A 23,909-nucleotide genomic window follows, 5' to 3' on the forward strand; every position below is an offset into this window, starting at 1 on the left:
AACCTTCTCGAACCTCTCGTTGAGGCCTTTCACGGTTTCCACCAGATCCTCCTCGGAGTCTGAATCCGAGTCTGTAATGGCCACCGCCCCACCCCCCTCTTTTTCCACCAGGGTCTTCACGGGGGTCTTAACGATGGGCTGGAATGAGGATTCCCTCAGCGGTGGCAGGGAAGCTCTGGGCCCTGAGGCCGCCTCCACTGGCATAGTCCCTGCCGGCCTCGCCAGGGCCGCTGCGACAACCTCGATAGAGGCCTTTGCCGGTTGGATCAAGGCCCTCACCACCTTAGGTGCGTCCTGGGCCTTTGCTTGGGGGGGAGGGTCATCACCTCGCTCCCCCTCGGCTCCCTTCGAGATCGACCGGGGCCTCTCCAGAAGCTTACCTGGGTTCTCGGACTTCCTCTTCCGCGAACCAGAGCGCTGGCTCGTGGTTGATCGTGCTGGGGAAGTCGCGCCCTGCGTGGCAGCCGATGAGCCCGACCTTTCGGCGTTCCCGGGGCCTGCGGACTCGCAGTGCTTGGCCTTCTGTTGGGCCCCCGTCGCCAGGGCGCCCTCACAGGACTTAGAAGACCGCTCAGACTTTTTCTTCGCCTTCTCACTTGCTGTGCCTTTCTCCAGCCAGGCGGCGAGGCGGGAACGACGGTCTTGCTTGATCCGTTCCGACAGGTTCTTGCAAAACGCACAGTCCTTCTCCACGTGCGTCTTGTCCTCATGAAGGCAGTAGAGACATCTCGAATGCTCGTCCTCCTTGAAAACATTTTGCAATTCGCATCCCGGGCAGCTCCTGAACAGCTTGGATCCGGGAGTCGAGCTTCCCTTGTCCTGGGCCATGTCCGTTGAGGTAGGCCTCAGATCTTCCGGAATCCTCCAAGAAGCGTAACTCGATGAAAACGTCACCCTTGAGGGGCGTAGAAGATTTCCAAAAACGGGTCCTCGTTATCGGAAGTAGAAACGGTGGAGCTTGAGGCTCGATTAAACCAAAAAAAGGAGAAAATCTCCTAAAAAAGCGTGAAAACGCAGTAAAAGCTCGAGAGCTAAAGCACGAGGACTCCCAACACTTGAACGTGCAGTAAAAATCTGAGGATGGCTGCCAGGGGAGGGGCTTAGGGAGATGGCAGTCATTGGCTGGGGGCAATATGACCCAGAGATCAGTGATTGGTTACTACTAAGACAGATCAGAAACGAAACTGATAATGATTTTTTCTTTACCGAGGATTCCCAGCCTGACGACGGGGAATATTCATGAGCATGTGAATCCATGCCAGACCCCATGCTGGAGAAGTGTTCAGCCGCTCTAGATAAAACCTCATTTAAGAGAGGTTGGTTGTCGACAGGAGAGTCGGTAACCGGAGGTTCTTTGCCTACTGGGGAGTCTACTCTGTAGGCTTCTGGGTCATCTTCGTCCTCCTCTTGGTCCTCGTCATCCCCATAGTAATCCATCCCAGTTTGGTCGTCCAACGTGGCTAATTCTGGATGCTCGTATAATGGATCCTCCACATACTGTATGGCTCTATGTAGAAAGGGTCATAAGACCGACTTTGCGATGGCGCCTCAACTCGAGGTTTCTTACCAGTGGGTTGCGGGTCCTTAGATCCTGAGGGGGTAGTCCTCTGGATTCTTAGCATTGATGTCTGCTAGGAATGACATTCTAGCCATAACTCTGTCTATATCCTCACTTGACCATACCTTGGAGCTGGGGATTACCCTTTCCTGGGAGGGTTTCCCTGCCATATCCTGCCTGGACCTATGGCCTTATGCAGGGGTCTTGGAAATCTTTACAGAAGACTGTGACCTGTCTTTATGTTTCTGTTGTGCAGAAGAAGGCTGAGAATGTATCTTCTGCTGCTTTCCCCGTCCCCGTGAGTGGAAGAGTGCTTCGCTGGTGTCTTCACCTTTTTGGAGCTTTTCGACGTCTGGCGTCGAGATTCGGGGGTAGTGTCCCTTTCCTTCTAGTGTGGAGGGCGGGACACGGGAGCAGCCGTCACGCAGTCTGCTGACGCCGACTCCTGGAGTGCGGCCTGGGGTTGGTGGTCGGCTTCATCTTCCGACGATCGAACCTCCGTTGCTTTAGTGAGCAAGGCACTCTTGGCAACAGTGGATGATTGCCTGCTGTCATGCGGCGATCTTGATTGCGAACGCCCAGAGGACACCGATTCGGTGGACCGTTCTCTGTGTGCCTCTTTCCGGGAACTCGACGCGCGTCGAGTCTCGGTTGGACTTCGAGTGTTTAGTGGAAGTAGTGTGGGTAACGCTTGTGTCACCGGGGGTGTTCCCCATAGCTGCCCTGCCGGACAACCTTCCGAGGTGGGGACTCACGCTTGGCTGTCTCTCGATGCCATATTGCCCTCGCCGTCCGATAGCACGGCGTCGCTGCCATCACTGCTGGCGCCCTCCGCTTCCATGGCCCCAACGTTTATCGAACGGTCCTTTAGAGTTTTCGGCTTAAACCGACTACACGCTCTGCAGTTCGCCTCGGGGTGGTCCCTCGGAGAGCAGAGGTTAGAGGTGGCGTGTCTGTCAACCCAAGGGTACTTGCGGTTGCACTTGGGGCAAAATTGGAAAGGGGTACCCTCCATACGCACCTTGTGGCAGCGGGCTAGTGTGTGTAAGAATATATAAGAAAATGTATATATATAAGAGTGTAGAGTATGTACCACTCCCCACTCTCCCTACTTGCAGGGCCGAGGCCAGAGGCCTTTCAAGGTCCGGGCCGAGGCCTTCCGAGGCCCAAAGTCCATCGTGCAGCTTGCGATGGTTGTTTTCTTCTCCGGGCCTGCGTCGAGCATCGAACTTCGGTGACTCGACGTTGGGATGGAGAAAATGGTGAAATATTATGATATTTTTCAAAATGATGGCTAAAGCCAGGGAACTCCGCGGGATGATTCCGACCAGTATGGCGGAAAAAGACAATCTGAGGGTCCTAGACGCGTGAGGGATCATGGGTACAGTGGACGTCACACTAGGGATAGTATTACTGGCACGCCCTGTGTCGGCACCCATTTTCGAAAAACAAACTAATACTCCGCAGCTTCCACTAGATGTCGCCCTACGCATTGCAGAAGAGGCCATGAAAACTTGTTCGAACTCCATTTTATTGTGTATTTTAAAACTTTGTTATTTGAACTAGGCCACACTACCAGCCCCAGGGCCTTCTCTCCTTCCCCGGCAGCGCCGCGCACGGTGTGCAAACGGCCCCCATCTTTTCCTCTCCCTGCAACTATATGCTGCTACAGGCCGATTTCTCAGGGATGTCCCAGTGCAACAAATGTATCCTCTCATCCCTCCACTGGGCCCGCACGGAGCGTGCACCCCCATGCCACCTGAGAGAGACGACCCCCCCATACCTTTCACCTGACCAGTGATTCAGGACAAGGTGTATAAAAGCAACCAGTGAAACATATGGTTTTCTCCCAACCTGTCAGAATACAAATGATTGTCTTTTTATTGTATACTTTGAAGTAGTGTTTAAATTAGAGAGCTAGTATCAATCACCTCATCCAGAACCACATGACCTTCACCTCACACTGACCAGCCCAGCTGACCCACGTGATGCCAACCCTTCCCACCAAGCAAACAACCAATCAATCAAATGGAAGCGGCCCCTATGAGGACATATTGTATCTGCGGCTCCACCAATTGTAATGCAACTTTTGTAGAATATATGATTTTATCACTGATGACGCTGTAACCCTTTCTAATGCAATAACCGTGTATTTTTTGGCAGAGTGCTCTCGGAGTAAGCAGAGTTCTCTGAACGCCCTATCTTATTTTGATAAACTTTACCTCTTAAACTCACCCGCACTTGGTCTCAGTCTCATTCCCTATTGGGGTGTGTCCTTTACTGACTGATTGGGGAGTTTGGATTGTATTTTGGGGGACTGCTCACTTTCACTATCTCCAACACTCTGCATGTCCTTGCACCTGTCATGAGAATCCGTCTGAAGCCTACCTCCAAGTGCAACTCTTGGTGTGACTCCGACCTCGCTACCCTGAAACGCAAGTGTAGGGTGGCTGGGAGGAAGTGGAGGGCATCGGGTGCATCCCCTGACACAATGGCCTGCTGTCTGCTCCAAAGGCAATACAGACTCTCTGTCCAGTACAAGGAGAGAGCCCACATCCAAGCCTGCGTTACTGCGGCCTCTAACAACACGGCCAAACTCTTTAAAATCTGCAAGGAGCTGGCCAATTCTTGTAGTCTCCACCTCTCCTGTTCTCTCCCATGCCCTCTGTATGGCTCTGGCTTCTCACTGCACCTCTAAAACTCAGGACATTCTCTCCTCTCTCTCCTCTCCCTCTACCTCTCTTGGCCCTGCTCTGGAAGCTGCTTGTTCTCCTCCTCCTTTCTCTCCGACCACATCTGGCAGTGTTTCTAGACAAGTCCCATCAATGAAAGCGTCATCCAAGCAGGTGCTGCCCTGCTCCTCCAAAACCATTAAGGACAACATTGACAATCTCGCTCCAGCCTTGGCCTATTTCTGCAATCATTCTTTTGCCACTGGAACTTCCCCTCTCCCCTTGTACACTCCCCCACCCCCCAGAAAAGGAGAAATGACTTACCGTAATCTTCTTTCTATGGATACTTCATCCGCAGATTCCTCATCTGATAGATATTCCATACAGCTTTGCTACTTTGGAAATGTTTTTGACAGGGGGCATAATGGACTTCGACTTGGTCGTCGATCCGTCTTGCTCGGCACTCGATTGTCGGCTCCAGAAGTGACAGCGGGTGTCGTATATATACTCTGTCACTACGCCCCACACCTCAGTTTCCCGTTTCCTGCCCCCCCCCACCCCCCAAGCCCATCACGCTGCATAGGAAAACAGAGAGATAATAACGGGCTAATAAGCCCACAAAAACAAATAAAACAAATAAACCTCCAAAGGATTTGCAAAAGACACTAAATGAGTAGTGTCAGAAAGGATTTTTTTTTTTTTTGTGAAACACCATTCGGCAGGAAGGACAGAAAAATGGTCACTAAGGACCATCAGCAAGTCATTGTTAAAGAGGAGATGCACACCAATCACGGACTTTCTGAGCGGAATGGATGAGAGGGGAGATGAAGAATCTGCGGGTGAAGAATCCATAGAAAGAACATTACAATAAGTAATTTCTCCTTCAACGGATTGCTTTTCTCCTGCAGATTCCTCATTTGATAGAATCCCTAAAGCAGAAGAAGGAGGCGGGCAGAAAGTTTAACTACGAGATTTTGCCGAACTGCCGCGACAAAACGTGCATCAGATGTGCGACCCACACCTAAACTATAGTGCTTAGCAATGGTATGAAGGGATGACCACGCTGCTGCGCGACAAATATCCCTTACAGGGACTTCCCTTTGTAACACTGTTGACGCAGAGACCCCCTAGTCGAATGCGCCCTGATGCCTGCCGGTAATTCCTTTCCGACTGACTGGCAACATTCCGCTGTACAGAAGATGATCCTGCAGGACAAAGTTTGTTTCGTTATAGCCAGGCCCTTTTGGGCTAAAGAAAAGGCCACAAAGAGCTGGTCAGCTCTTCTGAACTCAGATGTCCTTGCGATATAGCCCCCTTTTGGGATATAGGCGATGAAAACGCTCCTCATCCTTAGAAGGGTGCAGGGGAGGATAGAAGACCGGGAGGTCAATGGATTGTGATAGGTGGGACTTAGAGAAACTTTGGGAAGGAAGCCAGGTCTCGCCCTGAACAAGACTAACTCCAGAAAAAAGAAAAAAACAGAAGGGCGGTTTGCAACATAAAGCCTGTAGTTCGCTCACCCGCCTCGCAGATGTAATAGCCACCAGAAAGGCTGGTTTCAAGGAGAGGAGTCTTAAAGAATAAGTGTGCATAGACTCAAAGGGGGCCGCCATCAGATATGTCAATACCAAACTACCGTCCCAATATGGGAACAACAAAGGGAGTTTGCAGAACCAATTTACAAGGCCCTTCAGGAATTCACCTTCAGGCCCTTCACCGGGATCACAAAATATGAACCTTGATCCGGAGATCTCTTAAACACGGACAAGCCCGCCAAATATCCTTTGACTGTGGTGACCTGAAGGCCTGCTGAGGCCAGTGACAGAAGGAACTCCATCACTGTAAAGGTGGGGCTAGAGATAGGGTCAATCTCATGTTTCTTGAACCACATTTCAAATCATCTCCACCTGCAAGCGAACAAGGATGTTGTTGACGGTCTGCGTGCAACCAGCAACACCTCTAGCACCTCCTCAGAGAGGTCCCAGTCCTCATACCTCATCCTCTCAAGACCCAGGCATGTAGGTTGAGGGATTCGGTGGTCGGGTGGAGTTTCCAACCTTCCGACTGCATCAGGAGATCCGAGTTCTGAGGCAACCTATGAGGTGGACAGATCAAAGATATCGGAGTACCACTTTCTCCTCGCCCAGTCCGGGGTGATCAGGATCACAGTCACTCGAAACCTCGGCAACCTCCTGAGAACCCAAGGAATGACCGGAATCGGGGGGAAAGCGTAGTGGAGAGGGAAGGTCCAGTCCACCAGAAACACGTCCACCAGTACACCGTTTGCTGGGAATTCCCTTGAACAAAACTGTCTGTACTTTCTGTTGGACTCCGTGGCAAACCGATCCACTGCAGGGGTACCCCAGAGAGAGAAGACCTCTTCTAGGACTTCCTGGCACACCTCCCACTCGTGTGAGACCCTGCTTTGCTGCTCAGAGCATCCACCAAAGTGAACTGCAGAGACTGAGATCCGATTCTCTAAAAGCCAGAACCACAGCTGCATCGCCTCTCTGCAGCGGGGACGGGAGTGCACGCCACCTTGCTTGTTGTGGTAGTGCATGGCTACCATGTTGTCCATTAGAATTAGGACATGCTGTCCCCTGAGCGACGGGGCGAAGCCCCTCAGGGCTAACCTGATGGCCCGCAACTCCAGCCTGTTGATGGGCCACCTGGCTCACGTCGCTGACCAAAGGCTGCTCACCTGCAAGTCCTCGCTGTGAGCGTCCCGACCCATCAGAGACGCACCCAGGACCACTCTGGCCTGAGGCCAAGGAGGCCAGAAGGATTCCCCTGCCATAAGATTGCTGTGGGTTTCCCATCATCCGAGGTTGCGGACAACTTGGTTGGACACAGAGATCCTCTGTGAGCACTCCCAGGTACTGAGACCACTGGTCCCTTAGGAGCCACTGGAGGGATCCCATGCGCAGTCTTGTCTCTGGCACAAGGAAAAATACAGGAGGCCATGAGATCTAAGAGGCAGAGGAAGGAAGCTGCTGGTAAGGTGACGTGCTTCCGGAACAAATTACATGTCTGTCATATGTAGCCGGCTCTTTCCTCGGGAGGGAAAGCCTTCCCTATCCGAGTGTCTAGGACTGCTCTGATGAACTGGAGCCTTCGGACTGGCGTCATATCAGACTTCAAGTTCAGGGAGAAGCCCAGTCTGTGCAGTAGTAGGCAGGTGTACTTTAGATGAGACAAGACTTGTCCCGCTGACTTCCCTCAGATCAGACAGTCATCAAGGTACGGAAATACGCAGACCCCGGATCTCCTAAGGTGAGCCGCGACTACCACCATGAGCTTGGTGAAGACCCTTGGGGTGGAGGTCAGACCAAAGGAAGCACCTTGAACTGATAGTGCTCGTCCCCTATAAGGAACCTCAGGAACGTCCTGTGGTTGCAATATATCAGCATGCGGAAATAAGTGTCTTGTAGGTCTATTGACACCAGCCAGTCCTGCAATTCGAGAGCTTGGAGAATTTCTCTCAACGTCACCATCCTGAATTTGTCTTTCCTCAGGAACTTGTTCAAGACCATAATGGGATAAAGACCTCCTTCCTTCTTGGCTACCAGGAATTACTGGGAATACCAACCTGATCCTCTCTGTTCGGGAGGTAGCTCTTCCACGGCACCCTTCAACAACAGGGTTTGCAGTTCTTCCTGGAGCTCCTGTCCCGGTTGGATTGGAGGCGGTGGGAGTCTGTCTGGAGGTTTTCTTAACAATAGCAGACAATAACCCCACTGAATAGGCTGCAGGACCCAGGCATCAGAAGTAATTCCCTGCCATTGGAGCCAGTGCTCCGTCAACCGTCCACCAACCGGTACGTTGTGGGAGAGGAAATCAAAGCGGCTTAGGGGGCTGGGTCGGCCCCGCCGCTGACACAGCTTGTTGGACTTTAGAAGCCCTCCGGCCCCTTCCGGATCGCATGAAACGCTTAAGCCCTTGCCAGGCCGGTGGGAGCTGCGCTCTCCTGCCATAAGGAGCATACCGCCTGCAGCACCTTGCCCTAGAGGGGGATCTGAAGGCAGGTTTGACCGGATGCGCAGCTAGGCCTAATGATTTAGCCGAACAGAAAATCGCCCTCGAAGGGCAGGTCCAGCAATTCAACCTGGACATTAGGCGAAAATGCTACAGGTTTTCAAGAATGCCTGCCTCTTCAGCGTTATGGCCGACGCCATAGAACGGCCCACCCAGTCAGCGATGTCCAAGCCTGTTTGCAGCGACTGTTTGGTCACCTCTTTCCCATCGTCCACCAACTGTAGGAAGCCCTTGCGCATTTCCCCCTCAGGAACGTACTGTGCAGCATTCTCCACTGCAGTCCAAAGACCAAATGAATACTTGGCAAAGCACATTGGTGCCCGATGTAAACGCCTTTTTGGCCATTGCATCAACCTTTTTTGTTTCCCCTTTCTGGGAGACTTGTTCCTGGCCTCACGCCCAGGGAACGGATCTCTCCAGCCCTGAAATCTCCATACTGGCTCCTGGTGGCTACAAGGATAAAGTTCAAGACCCTCTGCATCGTCCACAAAGATTTCTGGGACCGGGGGCCCGCACTACATCAAACTCTCTTGTCCGAAATACCTTCCTTCTCAAGTCCTTCGCCCAGCCACCTCCAACTATCTGAGGGTCAGACGCCTCTCCAGGCAGAGAGTGGGGGGGGGGGGGCTGATCTCTCTCCTCTGCAGCTGCCTCCCCCTGGAATAAAAATGATTGCTAATCATTACCGCTACTTTACAAAAGAGTGTGGGATAATGTTCACAAGAAAAGAAAGTGTTCTCAAAATGGTGTCAGGAAGTTATAGTCGGGGTCTCCCTTCCCCACGTTTTAGCACGGGACACGACGGGACTCTTGAGCACAGCACACTCCAGGGCTTCTCTAGCAGGTGCTCACAGTTCCATTTATCAATATCAGGGCCTTGTGTGCCAAAGTCTTTTTCATACAAAAAGTCTCTTGGTTCAGAGGGCCTGATGTATTTAAACAAACAAACAAAAGTTCCTTCAGTACATCGTATCGTTTTTCTTCACACTAGGATTCCCCTCTGCCGGGCTCCGATCCTTCTCTCAGTACTATAAACAACAAACCAAAGTTCCTTTCAACGAATCTTCACATTGTGCGATTCATCTTCGCCTTTGGATCTCCCTCAGTCGGGCTTCGATCTTTTTCTCAGTTAGCCCTCCCTTAGTCGGATTCACTACGGCCTTTCATTCACCATATTACCACCTGGTAACATTCAAAAGTCTCAATGTCTTTTTAAAAAACCATTCACTGTGGACATCCCTCAGCCGGGTTCACGCTTGTCGACACAATGTTCATGGACGCATTCCTATTCACCTTGATTCGCAGTCGACCCTCAGCCGGGTTCACATTTGTCAAATATATCACAATTCACTTAGTTTCAAAACCATGTGGGATTCACTTCCCTTGGCTTTATCTTGGCGTCCGTCCGTCCGTCCGTCCGTCCATCGGGTTCACAGCCATTCTAACACAGCTCATGATTCTAGAAACTCATCAGTAAGCAGGGATCCCTTCCCCTAGCTTTCTTTCAGCATCCCTCCGTTGGTGGCACCGTTTTCACAACTCACTTGGTGTTCACCATGTGTCAAAGAATTTCGCCTGTATGAGGGATTTTACTTGACCATTGTATGACCACTTTGACACTACACACAGCCTTCCTTAAGGCCCCTTGGTCTGTGTAGTTTTGTTAGCAAAAATAATGTTCTCAGTTCCATACTTTCTCTTCCTTTCAGCAGCGGAAAACCATATAGAGTCCTTCAAATGAGCACCCACGTGGCGCAGGATCACTCTATGTCTGGTTCCAACTTCACTCACAAAAGACCTCTATTAACTTTTTTCTATATTTACAATGTTGCAACTGCAACCTTGGGATCAACACAGTACGGTTCACTATCACTTGCTTCCAACTCACCGGCTGGGTTCAACTTGTTGGCGTTTCCCTTTGACGCTGGAGTCAAGGGAAGTACCACGATGAGAACCGCTTCGCCCCGCCAATCAGTGTGGGACGGTTCCATGTACTGCGGACCTCCGGTACTCCACTCGTGAGCTGCGACTCCCAGTCTTACATTTACTTTCACAGAGGCTTTGCGGGTCTGGGTTGAAAAGGGCTAGGGCAAATCTCTCCCGGTCGTCCTTTCAAATCTCTCCGCCTTTCTCCTCCTCTTGAACTGCCGGTGCAGTATGGCTGCTTCCTTGTGCGCTCGTCCTTGCTCGAAGTGTGCTTTCGTGCTCTACCTTTGATCCCTGTGTGGAAGGGAAAGGGCCATCAGGTGTGCATAGTTCTGGTTAATTGTCTGACCCTTGTGTTGGGACACGTCGGGTAAACGGCCCTGGTATTGGTCCGTTGTCTGTCTCGTAGGGTAGTGTTCGTGTTGGAAAGGGGGGCGGTAGGATGGGGAAAAGGTGTTGTTAGAAAGGGGATACCGCGTCTCACCTGTCAGTGTCCCACTTCCACTCCCCTAAGAGCCCTCATCCAGGTGATCCTCCCACACTGGTCCACCCTCAGGAACTGGATCAAATGACGATGGCTGTGGCCTGGCCACCTGGATGACAGATCTCCAGGGACTCATAAGTGAGACACCTTCAGTTTTCTCACAGCACCAGGCTCCTCCACGACCAGTAGCCCCTGCACTGCGTCCGGGCCTACCGTGCACTTAGGGGCTGCATCTGGAACCCTACAGTCCCCTGCCTCCTTGCACTTACCTAGATCCTGGCTGCACTTACTCAGAGCATTGCTGCCCTGATTGCACTTCCTCCTTGCCTCCCCCTGGCACTTCCCCTCCTCCCCCTGCATGATCGGAATGACACAAGGCCTAGTAAGATCGTTTGTTTTGTCCTCCATCTGTCTTCCCTCCCATGTCTTGTCATGCCTAAAAACACTTGTGTAGAGGCGCGTTATAAATGACTTATCATATCATATTTCTGGTCTGCATTTTCCAGCTAGAAATTAGTCAAAGACAGCCAAAAAGATTACAGACCAAGCAGACATGTGCTTTAAAACTGAGAGCTGCTGGGGAGAGACCCAAAAAAGAGGCTATTCTTATAACAGACATTTTTTGTGTATGGAAACCAACAGCCAGGCCACTGAGAGCCCTAAATGACAGGAGGAATGCCTGCCATGGTGCCCAAGAACGTGAATACTCCTGCTCAGACAAAGCCAGCATTAAATGACAAAGGGACCCGGGAGAGACTTTTGGGTTCAGCTATTGCCACTAAATACTCCACCATGCCCTCTAAAGAGAAGGGTGAGAGGAAGCGTCACAGAGAAGTAAAACCTAGCAATATTATAAGTGGTACCTCTTTATTTGCAACTACAACAAAGCCTCCATGCCACATTTAAAGCCCATCTCTGGAAATACAAATAAATATCCTATTCTTAAAACTGACACTTGTCTCTCTGGTCATGTTTTCCACATGTCTTCGTGACATACCACACAGAGTTAAGAAATTCCCTTGGAACAACTCCACTAAGAAACAGAGGAATCAAACACCTTGGTTATCAATGTTGTTGATGACACATTCAATTTGTAATGGATAAATCTTGATATGTTGGGCATGAAATTACACAAATGATGTATTGTTCGAAAGTTTTGGGGCCACTGTAACGGGAATTGTTTTCATAACACGAGAGGGTGAGCTAGAGAAAGGTCCCCAATCACACTGTGTTGATACAGAAAAATATGCAGCAGGTTTATCATCATTTAACTTTATTCGGCCATTAAGCGATCAAAGTACACACATACATAATTTCCACACATAAATTAGTTATAATGAAAACAGCAAGAACCAAGTAGCCTCCTTATCATGAAACAATAGTTAGCTTAATATCAATCCTCAGCCCAGGCATTCCCCTATCCAAAAGTACACCCCTCATCCCCAATGAAACTGTGTTGGCTCTAGAGAGCATTGGAAATTGGGACCCGATTTCCAATGAGAGCGTGATTCCTGTGGGTTCAGCATTCTTCCAGAGAGGGAAAGCACTAATGACAAACTACTAGCCATTGAACAAAGTCGCATACTAATTCCCAGTAAGGCAATGGCAAACCTTGTGTCCCTTAGTTCTATGCAAATAAGATTGCGGCAGCTCCCCTCGTTATAGGATACTCTTCTACAACATAGAATGTCCTTCCTGATCAAGGAACAGCAGCCGTACACTGTTCTCAACCAGTATGTACACTTGTTTATGAGGCAGTCTCTCAATTCAGGCTTATCAATGGAGCACTTGGGGACCCTGTGCATGAATAATACCACACCCCTTCTTTGCGACACACTCCTGTTTTTGTACTCTATATCTTGATGGTCAATATTTTGCTGATTTGGGGCCTCAGGTTTTGGTACACTACAGGCTTGGCAGGGCCGTGGCCACTTTGTGGCCTGGTTCATTGCCCCCCCCTCCCTGGGTCTTGCCCCTCAAAGGGTGTACTGGCTCCCTTGTTCGACTGCCCCATGGGCACCCCACCATAAAGTTTGTGCAGAGTTAGCATGATGGTTGTTGGATATAGGACTAGTACCAATATTAGTTTGTCCCTGTGCCTCATCTGCAAACACCACATCAGTGAGCACCGTGGGACCACTTGAATCGGGCTGGGTCACATCTGTCTTTGGGACACTGCAGAGTTTCTTAACTATTGGTTCAAGGCCCCTTATGGCGACCTCGTTGCTTGAGTGATACTCCCCTAGGATGCCTCCTTCCAGTGCCTCTACCATTATCTAAAATCAATAATAAAAGCTTCTTGAGAGCCACCAGTTCAGTGAGGACCAGAGAGCAATGGCAACCCTGCGCTGGTTCCTCAAAAACGGGGGCTCAGGCGGGGGTAGAGGATATTCCAAGTGAGGTTATGCAGAGGGAGTTAGCACCCAACAAATGCCATTTCCCAGTGGACGAGCCCTGCACATCAGTTGCATGGCAAGCAATGTCTTCCAATGGTGTCAAGAAAGTAGTCCTTGGTGCTAGGGGCCCCATTTCCTGTAATCCTATTGGCAGGGGACTAGATTTTGCATTTGTGACAGAGGCAGCTGTAGTTACCTCTGCATTGGAGATTGCAAGAATTTTGGGTGTAGCGAAGACAGGGCCACAGTTGCACTTTACCTGGAGCTTGTTCGCAGGAATCTTAGAATGGATCTTTAGGGGCATAAGCTTAGAGCCTGCAAATAGCGTAGGTGGGAGGTCATGTATATTAATAGGTGTCGGAGTAGTACCTAGAGGTAGGGAAAGACATGTCAATAGCCAAAATGAGAACACCTTGTCAGTCTCCTTACTCCATCAAGCCACAGTGGATACTATCTTGACAAAGGAGGCTGTTTTTATTTTGTGATTACTGTACCCAGGATTCCCCAGGCATAAGACTGAGCCTGATACTTTTTGTTAAGGGTAGTATTTTCAAGATAACGGAGATCACACAATGAAAGGATTACAAAAAATAACATAAACATGTGCACAACATCATCTTTGAGAGACAAGAAAGTGTGTGATTTGCAGGAAAACTAGGTTTAGTTTAAATGTATATGTAACAGACAAATTAATATTACTATACGTTATTTCCTCGTGGTCTTTATAGATATTTAGCATTCTCTGCTAATACCCAAGGTTTTCATATGTTTGTATTGCATGAAAATCTGCTTACCCTGCTGGGGTTATTTGATCCTTAAGTGGTGGTGGTGGCTCTACCTCTGATGAATAAGGCATGTCTGGCTGTGCCACTGCATTCCTAAAAAAGACAGGTTCAAACATCAAATTGTTTATGTGTGCTGTCATCAGCATACAACGTACGCTCTCCTCTGTATGAACCTGCACTCTGTATGACCCTGCACTGCAATTACTCCCATTTTCCATTTCTATGCAAGCTCCTTGACAAAGGAAGACAATGAGTGGTTTAAAAAGAAACTGCCTGATTTTTAACACCACAGCTCCTTCCCTCATTACACAGACAGCACAGTCTGCTCCCTCAACCAAAGCCTTATATGTTGTTTATACAGACCAGTGGAGTACCTTTTCTGAAAATATTGAGGGCGGGACATGATATTTAAATGAAAGGGGCCCCTGCCAAATTAGTGGGACAAAATGGTTGGCCACAAAAGTTGGGGGGGATGGTGTGGGGGGGTGGGGGGAAACACCCTTAAGCCACCAGCCCCCTAAAATTGTGCCCACGAGAAAGACCATAACAGGTGTACAGGTACAAAAAGACAACAACCTTTCAAGGAACACACTTTGCATTTACATAGTTGATGATAACTTGCTCAGTGTTGAAATGCACTGATAGGATCAGTGACATGATACGCTGAGAAAGCATAAAGTTAACATGACAAAGCAATTTAAGTCAGTGGACTATCCAAACACTGGCAGCACTCACTTTGTGGGCTCAGGAGAAGCCTGAAACAAAAATGCAACTCAGAATACATGCTAAAATGGATTTTTCAAAATAAACACTGGTGGAAGGATTTTAGGAGGCCACCCTAGTTATAGTGAACAGGGAGATCTGAGGGGTTAGCCAAACCCCAATCAAGGTAGTGTGGAGAGCAGTCAAGGCTTAGTCTCAGGAGTGTGTGAGAGGGGCGTAGGGCCTCAGTGAGTCTACACAGAATAGCACACAATAATTCACACTGACAGTAAATGTAGAAACATACAACTATTTATTAAGCATTTAAACACACACTTAGAAATGAAAATAGCAGATAGTATTATCACTCAAAACCATTTATCATAAATATATACATTCAGCAGTAGGTTCACTTGCAATGCATCAACAATAATTAACCAGGTAAGTCAGGTATGTAATCAGATACAGATAAAATGAATAGAACCAACACAGTCCCAATTTCATTTTACTTAAGAAGTCCAGACCTAAGATGGTGCCATCCGCCTGCTGAACTCGTAGTCTGCCGGTCCGGAGACAACGGTGGCAGCAGGTTTACCGCCACAGTTGTTTCCGGACCGGCAGGGTCATAATGAGGCCCAATGAGTCTGTTCAATCCCAGTCATACGGCTAACTCGCCTCCTATGTGGCCAGGGGACAGCAGTCGCTACCTGATCCTGACCCTGGGGGTGGTATTATGAGGGAGGATCACGTGGGAGGAGACGATTGTCAGGGGAAAGTGTTGACCACATCAGGAGAGACATGGTATTCTACACTTTCTAGAGAGGAAACAGAACCAGCCATGCCAGATAGAGACTAAGAAAACGCTGGCACTCTGTAACCCTAAGTGATACCAAACCTATGAGACACCGCCAAACACAACGAAAACGGAATCATCCATTCAGTTGGAATTACTTTCCATCTAATCAAAGCAGCACGAAGGCATGCAACATTACCGCATGATATGAAGACAGTGCTACAATAGACGCCCATTTCGGATACTGACGGAGTATGTTGAATGAAAACAGAGGAAAGCAAATCACTGAGACTGCTGTCGTCTGCTCCCGTTAGGGATAATATCCACATAAGCGCTGCAAACATACATATTGGTGTGTACGTGGGGTCCTGCAGAGGTGTCGATCCCATCACGAAATGTGGTGAAGATATAGGAGCGCATTCACCACTAACAAGAAGCGGAAAGAATGATCTCCTTATGAACTGTGTACTTGGTTTTATTGTTATTTGCACACAAAAAAGAGAGTTTGCCCCGGAGGCATTTCCTTAAATGTCAGTACAATCAGATGTGGAGGAAAGAAACATGTTGGGAATTGTTAGTATAATGAAATGAGTGAGAATGAGTCCCTGATGAATGATTGATGCATATAAACTTCAATACTATTTTGCACAGCACAGAGCACTTTATCACCATTAGACGTATGACACAAAAAATATAATTTGCTGTAACTATCAAGGTTTGTTACTTGTTGCTAATTGAAAGCAACACATGGTGATAAGCTCCGAAACAAAGCACAATCACTCCAAATAGGGACTCATAGCCCCTTGAAACATAGATTACCCACAAGCACTTTTGTTTAAATATGAAGGTTTACAACCTTGTTGAGGTAGTGTCTTTTTTCCCTCACGCCTCCCTCAGTATTGCATTGTAGAGGAAGACCACATCATTCTCAAGTTGATGGCTTGCTCTAACTGTATAAATCACTCGCATGGTAAAACCCAGAAACCCCTTCCTACAAATCACTTTGGTCAAAATATAATTCATACCTCCAACACCTATAACACAAACATAACATCTCCTGTTTCTAATATTTTCCCAAGTAAAAGTTCTAAACAATATCACCGTAGAAATCTTAGAAATTCTTTGAACTCCAACTACCATAAAGCCTCAAGTACTGAGAAGAGGAAGAGGAGTAAGGAGTTAATGCAGATTGAAGAAAACTCATGTGAATAGGCAGACTAGTTGTTTTGAAAGATCATGAGTGCACAGGACATTTAAAAATTATGTCTGCACTCGAACTACAGAGAGAGCAGGAGAAGGAAGCGGTCCGAGAAAGGAATGTACCAGAGGAGATCGAGAAGACAGACGATTAGACGGCAGCTTTAGACGGCAGCTTTAGACGGCAATTACCAGACTTACTGACCAGCATGGCTTAAGATCAGGAGAGACGCGGAAGGCACCGCTGGAGGACTGCCAGGACACCGGCATAAGCAGCTGAGCTGCCAGAGACGAGGTCATGCTGAGAGGCAGCAGTCTTTGGTCCCGGACACAGAGAGAAGCCGGCGTGTGAGCTTGAAACTGCGGGGAGAGCTGGAGGAAGGTCTGCAGAGCGACGGAGGCGGTCTAAAAGAGGGAGATTCATCGTGACGAAGTGTCACGGGCCGGGAACGACACAAAACACTGGTGAGTCCACCCAAAGCCATAGGGGACTTTGGGGCATACCGACAGGCTAAGCCAGCAACACAAATAAGAATATTTGAATATAAAAAAATGAAGTACAAAAGCAGTACTTGAACAAGTCTCCATAGATGAGATATCAATATGGGGAAAGTTGGAGCAAGTAAAACCCTAAGCAAATAATTGTTAAAGAAAAAAGTACAACAGCAGAACTTAAAAACAAATCCCCATTCATGAGATGTCAATATGGGGAAAGTTGTAAGTCATACCTCAAGCCCCTGAACAAGGGCTTTGTCCACAGTTCGAGAATAACAAGGAAATCCGGTTTAACACAAAGTTCTGAACAGTTTTTAAATACTTGCATTTGATCACATTAAGTTCTGTTTTCAAGCAGGATATCGAACGTTATGGAAAGTTCCAACTCCTTCTGGAGCAAGAACTGTCTCACATGTGTCTTCTCCAAGTAAACATTAGAAATGGTCTTGGCCAGGATGATTTGTAACAACATCTAGTCTGAAAAAGAAATAATCTATTCCAACTCCTCCTAGAGTAAGAACATGATTCACCTTGATTAGATGCGCAACAACAAATGTCTTTGTCAAGATGGTTTAACACAGATTTGGTTTCAAAAGGAATTACAACCTTTCCTTGACAAGCTGTCACACTTCTTCTAGAATGTCTAGATGAGCAACAATAAATGTCTGTCAGGGTGGTTCAACACAGTTTTGCTTTCAAGTGTGTCACAAATTAACATGAGTTGTTTCTGTTAGAACCACAGTTCAGTACTTGCATCAACTACCACCTGGTTTAATCCTTTGCCGGGCCCTTTTAGGCAATAACTTCTTGCCTTTCCTTTTTTTTTTAACTCTTTATTTTTGGTATTTAACACACTATACAACTACACACCCACATTAGGGTGGAAAGTAACTTTGCGCCGTCGTCCTAATTAGAAACAACTTCATCAGCTTTCTTAAGCATCAAAACAAGTTATGGGGAAACAAGGAACCACATATTATTGCTCTTCAAAACTCCTTGGCAAATATGCTTCTCCTTCTGGATAACCTTCTCCAGAAGGGCACCCTGTTTGCCACCTTTCTTTCCCCTTTTCACAAACAACCAAATAGTTATTAAAAGACAGTCTCACTTTTCTTCTGTCTTGGCTTTGGCAATGTATGTTTTCTATCAACTACAGGTATAGGTCCCCCAGAATCTGAGCAGTATTCTTTACAACCCTTGTGCTTTTCAAAATCCACCTCGGGTCTTTGGCAATGCTTAATGGAACTGTTTGCCTGTTTTATAACCCCTTTTGACTTGGGAATTGATTGCACACCTGGGATTTCAATAAGGCTTCCCCACCGGGTTGTAGGAGTTTCTCGCAACTGGCATACTCAGTTCTAGAGTCTTTTGGTTTCACCGAATACCATGTGTGTTGACTTGAATATTCATAACATTCATCTGCACGGTCCTCGCTCACTCGCGAATGTAACTGTCAGCACGACACACCCAGACAGCATTGGAGCGCCCTGGAGTCATTCATGCGCTCCAGACGCACCCGGTATGTCGCTCTCTTGTGCTCCGTTCGGTGCTCGCAGAACAGTTGCACCTGTAGCTTTCCCGGTCAGGCAAACTCTTTCCCCTGGATCGCCTTTGCGTCCGCCACGTTGACTTGGAGCCGACTTGGCTCCCAAGAGCTTCCGGTGCAACCCAGCCACCTGGAACCTCTTGCCTGCTTCCACTACTGGCAGGCAATCTCCTTTCCGTCAATGAAGCCAGCTTTTGCATCTCCCTCAGGGAGGTGGTCAGCTGCCTCTGCCACAGTACTCCAGAGAATATGAGAGAGCTTGGAGAAGGCATGCAAGGCATTAGCCGCCTTAAGGGACATACTCCCTGAGGCAAAGACCTTTCTCGACTCTCTGTCGGTAAGAGGTTTCAACGTTGAAGGCCTTAATGTGACGGTCACGGCCTCTCACCACTAACCCCTCCGGGTTCAGTTGTGACGTCAGAAATGGCAGGTCGCGTCTCGTCGGCTTGTATTTCTTGGTGAGCTCTTTGTCGACTGTCGGCCTTGAACATGGGCGTTGCAACAAGGCGAGAACCGGGTCAGCCGTTGCTGCATTGAAGAGCAAAGCCTGTTCTGTTTGAGGGCCATGGTCAAGCACGATGGTCAGGTTGTATTGCAAAACCGGCTTCAATAGTGCGTCGAGCCCCAAGGCCACGGCAGCCTTCTTGACTGCATTGCGGTATTGCAAATTTGGGTGCACATAGGGGTTCAGCTGCTGTAGTTCCACATCCGGAGATGAGTCCAGTCCACTGGTGCTGTGGAGGCCCTCCACAAGCTGAAGCAACCATGTCTGCATACACCCCATCGATAATAACCAGAATGGGATAGGGTTGCCCTCCTCTTCGAAGATCGACCGTATTGAATCGAAGAACACCAAACGAGAGTACGGTATGAAGCTCTGAGGGGGCTGCTGATGGCTTCGGTGCAGGAGGAGGTGTTTCTTGTGGTGTCTCGCTCGAGGGCGTTTCGGCATTCCTGGCTTTCTTTAAGACAGATTGACCAGGCAAAGATGGCGCCGGAGCAGCATCAAGGTGGAAGCCGTACCAGCCGAGGCCTTCTCAAAATCTTAAGCATTTTGGTTTTAACATACTCCCAACTCCTTCTTAGGCACACACTTTGCAGGGTACAACTGACCCATATCATCAACGAGTCAGAATCACGTCTGCACTTTTTCTTGTGCGATGACGATGAGGAGTGGTTCAATTTGCTCAGAGAGTAGGAGCGTTTCTTTGACTTTTTATGCTGATGACACTCACAATGTTTTTCGGGCGTCGGATCCTCAGTGTCATGCTCCAGTGACTGGGGGAGCGACTAAACCAGGGATTTGGACAGCGGTCTGCCAAGCGCCAGCTTTGACGATCGTTCCCTCACTGCCTTTGGGTTCATCGATAGGCAGGAACCACATTGCTTCGTGTCATGCCTGCGAGAATGGATTTCTAAACTCTGACCTGGTGTCTAGTCAAATGGTCGACAGACAAATGGTCGACAGTCAAAAGGTCGACGCAATTTGGTCGACAGGTCAAATGATCGAATTTATTTTTTAGTTATATATATATTTTTTTAGGTTTTCGTTTAGGGAAAAAAAGTGGTTTTAAGCAACAAAAAAAAAGGGGGACGGTGGGGACCCCCCAAATCCCCCCCCAAGCGGGACGGTGGGGACCCCCCAAATCCCCCCCCAAAAAAACAAAAAAACCAAAAAAAACAATTCGATCATTTGACCTGTCGACCTTTTGGTGTCGACCATTTGTCCTGTCGACCATTTAGATTCGATCATTTGTCCTACAACCCTCTGACCTGTTTAGCAGGCCACTGTTATTATTGTGAACAGGGAGCAACTTCTGGGAGTTGTAAGAGGATTCAATTCAACACTACAGCTAAGTCAACGCCTGGTCTATAATACTGAATGAAAACCCTTATTGATATATCTTTATGTCCAGTTCATGCGTTCTGGATGACTACCCCTATATAGCACCCCACACTGAGCCAAGAAGTAGTTCTGTTTTGCAAGTTAAAAGGTTTATTTGATAAATTAAACAATAGATATAGATATCCCACTTTATAATAAATTAATAATTGAATAGCACACTTAATCTGATATGATAAAGATCAACAACGGAGAATCTGGCACTAGCACACTTCTTTATAATCACTAATGAGTTGACATGAAATGGATAAGGTAGCACACTGGTAAATAGGTACAGAAGTATAATGTGGTAGAGAATGCTTTATAAGGTTCAAGGAAATGCAAGGTTGAATGAATGAAATGCAGTATAGAAAACAACTTGATATGATTTCAGCAAAACAATGTAATCACTTTTCTCTGGCAATCCCCTCCCCCCTTTTATGCAATGCAAGGAAATGGAAGGAAAACACACAGTTCTCAGAAATGCAATCAAATGTGATTCAGTTCACCCCAGCAAGCTTAGACTACAGAAGTTTGAAAACACAGGCCCAAATTGCTTTGATATGTGCTGGCAATGAATTGAAAAGTATGCTAAAATACTTTTAATTCCCTTTCAGAGGTTCAGGGTGATTGGTATCTAGTTAATATTAGTCCAGGCTCACACTAGCAATGATGCAGGGATAGTTAGCAGGTTAAACGAATTTCTGGCAATGGAAGGCAAGCAGCAGCAGCTTTTTACACGTGAAGAAATTTGCAAATCGCGGCAAAATTCGCGGATGCGCCGAGCGCTATTACAGAGGAACCACAAGGACTATCTCTATCGGGGTCCTAGGAAAGCCTAGGATCTCAGCTTCCAAATAAAAGTTACTGCAAGTCTCTAGCACAAACGGTTACGGAGATATGAGCGATTTTGTGAAGGTCGTTTTTCAGATTTGAAATTTTAAAGTTCAAAAAGACAAGTGCAGCTTGCGACTAGAAAATGACAAGTGACAGCTTTACAAATGACAGGTGACAGTTAGGAGGCAGTTCTACTTAGATTAAATAGATTGAATTATATTATTTTAACTAAGAGATTGGTTCTGCACAGTTTTCTAGGTACTCACACTATATTCTTGAGTGAAATGGGCCTCGCCATGGATCTGGTCAGGGTTTTGGACTGGGCTCGGGTCTCTCTCTGGGCACAGCACTGCTTTCTCTCTGGGTACAGCACTGCTTTCTCCCTCTGGTCTGGTCTCTAGTTCTGGATAGATTGAAGTCTCTAGTTTGGCTCTCTGGAGGTTTGATGGAGGTAAAGCATGGATTTTTCCGGCAGAGCTTCCAGCGGCAGATGGATTTCAAAAGTCCCTATCTGTCCTGTCTGTCTGCTTTTATGTGTTTAGAATGTGGGTGTGTTCTAGCATCACTGACCCTACCTCTCTCTCAGCTTCTAATTGGTCAAACTTCCATTTATCATTTGATTGGGGAATGAACTGTGAGTCAGAGGGATGTCATTTTATGGCTTGCAGATAGGACACTCCTCTGTCAGATTGCACACATTCTATATTTGATAATAAAAGACATATTTCAGAGTTACACAGTTGTTTGAAATTACATATACATGGTGTGGCTGAATTTAGCCATGTCTCTGTCCAAATCTGCTGTTTCTAAGAGCTTGCATTCAGAAATGGCACATATTTCACTTTTTAACTGATTTTTCAATTTCTGACATTGACCCAACTTTACATACATGTGTGCAGGGAGTAGGGACATTAACTGATGAAGTTTCAGATTTTTAACATGCACACATTTAGAGTAATATCCACTTTTCCGCTGACACCCCCCCGAACATACCACCGGTTCCTACCACGTCTTAAACTGTGGGCAGAAAAATCACAAGAATGATGGTATCATTTATAAAATTCTCACATGTCCGCACCATGAGTTATTAATCTTTTTCTAAACAATATTCTGGCTACAAAGGGGTGTGGTTTACCCTCAGCACAAGGTTGAATTTCTGGTTTTTCCAGTTCTGCCAAGCCAGCTTGCTCTCACAGGCAGTGCTCCTCCCCTTTCCTCAGGAGGAAGCCACTTTTTACGACCATTTACGACTCCTGCCAATAAAACCTTTGCCTGAGCCAGGACAGGGCTTTGTTCACTTTCCTGCAGAGCACAGGTAATTCAATTATCAGATAGATGGCATATCCTTAGTGTGGGCAGCAAAAGGAAGGTTGGCCTGGGAACACAGTGGTGACTCAAGTTTCACTCCTGATGGGGGTAGCTGCCAAGCAAAATCAAGTTCCTTAAGCCAGACCTTCAGCTAAAATGTCACTTTTTGTTCCCCAGTTCCTGCATTCAAATAAAACTAAACATTTTTACATATGCAGCTAGAAGGCTGATTCTAAGTTTAAAACTATGACATTTAAACAATTACAAAGGCATGTGACACCAAACATAGGTCACTCATTTAATCTAACATTTTCGATTTTAGTGTCTTTAAATCCAGTGCAACTTAAACTGCTGACTCCATAGCTCAGCCAGTTTTGTTATAAGCATTGTTCTGGGCTCTTCATTTCCCAGATTTTGTAGGCACACAACACTCCATTCTACCAAATGTCTGCTGGTGTCCAGTGAGTTTTTAGATGTGTTGCAATGTTTAAAAATAGGCATTTTGACTTGCCTTCAGGGAAACAGAGTGGTTTTAAAACGCCGGCTTTTGGATAGTGGTGAGTACTGGTACTGCACCCATTTTTGGGATTTAAGAAAATGAATTCCCCACAATTCTAGGTTGCATTTGGCAATCAGCATTGCCATTCCCAATGGTTTCAGACTACTGTGCGGGTAGTCCAATGGTGGTTTTAGGCAGTGTCCTTCTGTGCCCATAACATCGGCAAAAATGAGTGGCAGCCTATTCTTCATGCATTTCCCTGTGCATTTTCTGGGAAGCTCTGGCCATCATGATGTTTTCCATGTCAGTACTGCACAGTTTTGAGGTAGGGCTCGGATGCATGGGTAAATACATCCCACAGAGTTTAGTCAAACCAATCACGGTAGTATGGAAAGAGGCAAAGGCTAAATCTCAGGAGAGGTGAGTGGTGTCAAAGATCCACAATGAGTCCACACAGTGAAAAACACTAAGGTTTACACTTAGATAGATAGTTATAAAAATAACACATCTATATTTAGAAATGTTAACATTTGTGGGTTTGTGGTTTGGCGAAGCGTTGTTCCTTGTACAATCCCAAACCATTTCACCAAGCTGCACCAAATGTTGCATAGTTACCTGTTAGGACCCTCAGGACATTACTGGCTACATAATATTTGGACACCTCAACGCGTTCTCCGGATTAATCCCAAACCATTTCACCAAGCTGCACCAAATTTTGCATAGTTACCTGTTAGGCCCCTCAGGCCATTACTGGCTACATAACAGTTGGACACCTCACCCCTTTCCCTCAGATT

General features: G+C 47.3%; 1 protein-coding gene across 5 annotated transcripts in view; it reads right to left on the reverse strand.

Annotated features, from left to right (window-relative positions):
- KMT2A (lysine methyltransferase 2A) overlaps positions 1–23,909 on the reverse strand; it is a 2,049,111-nt gene that overhangs the window by 364,411 nt on the left and 1,660,791 nt on the right. For 4 of the 5 annotated variants that reach the window (XM_069614436.1, XM_069614434.1, XM_069614435.1 and 1 more), the window contains exon 28: positions 13,866–13,949. The exons of the other annotated variant lie outside the window; for it this stretch is intronic. In XM_069614436.1, the coding sequence (XP_069470537.1) occupies positions 13,866–13,949 (84 nt within the window). The remainder of the gene's footprint in view (positions 1–13,865; positions 13,950–23,909) is intronic. 5 annotated transcript variants of the gene reach the window in all.

This window comes from Ambystoma mexicanum, chromosome 9 (genome assembly GCF_040938575.1).
Source record: "Ambystoma mexicanum isolate Mex_15411 chromosome 9, UKY_AmexF1_1, whole genome shotgun sequence".
Lineage (NCBI taxonomy): Eukaryota > Metazoa > Chordata > Amphibia > Caudata > Ambystomatidae > Ambystoma > Ambystoma mexicanum.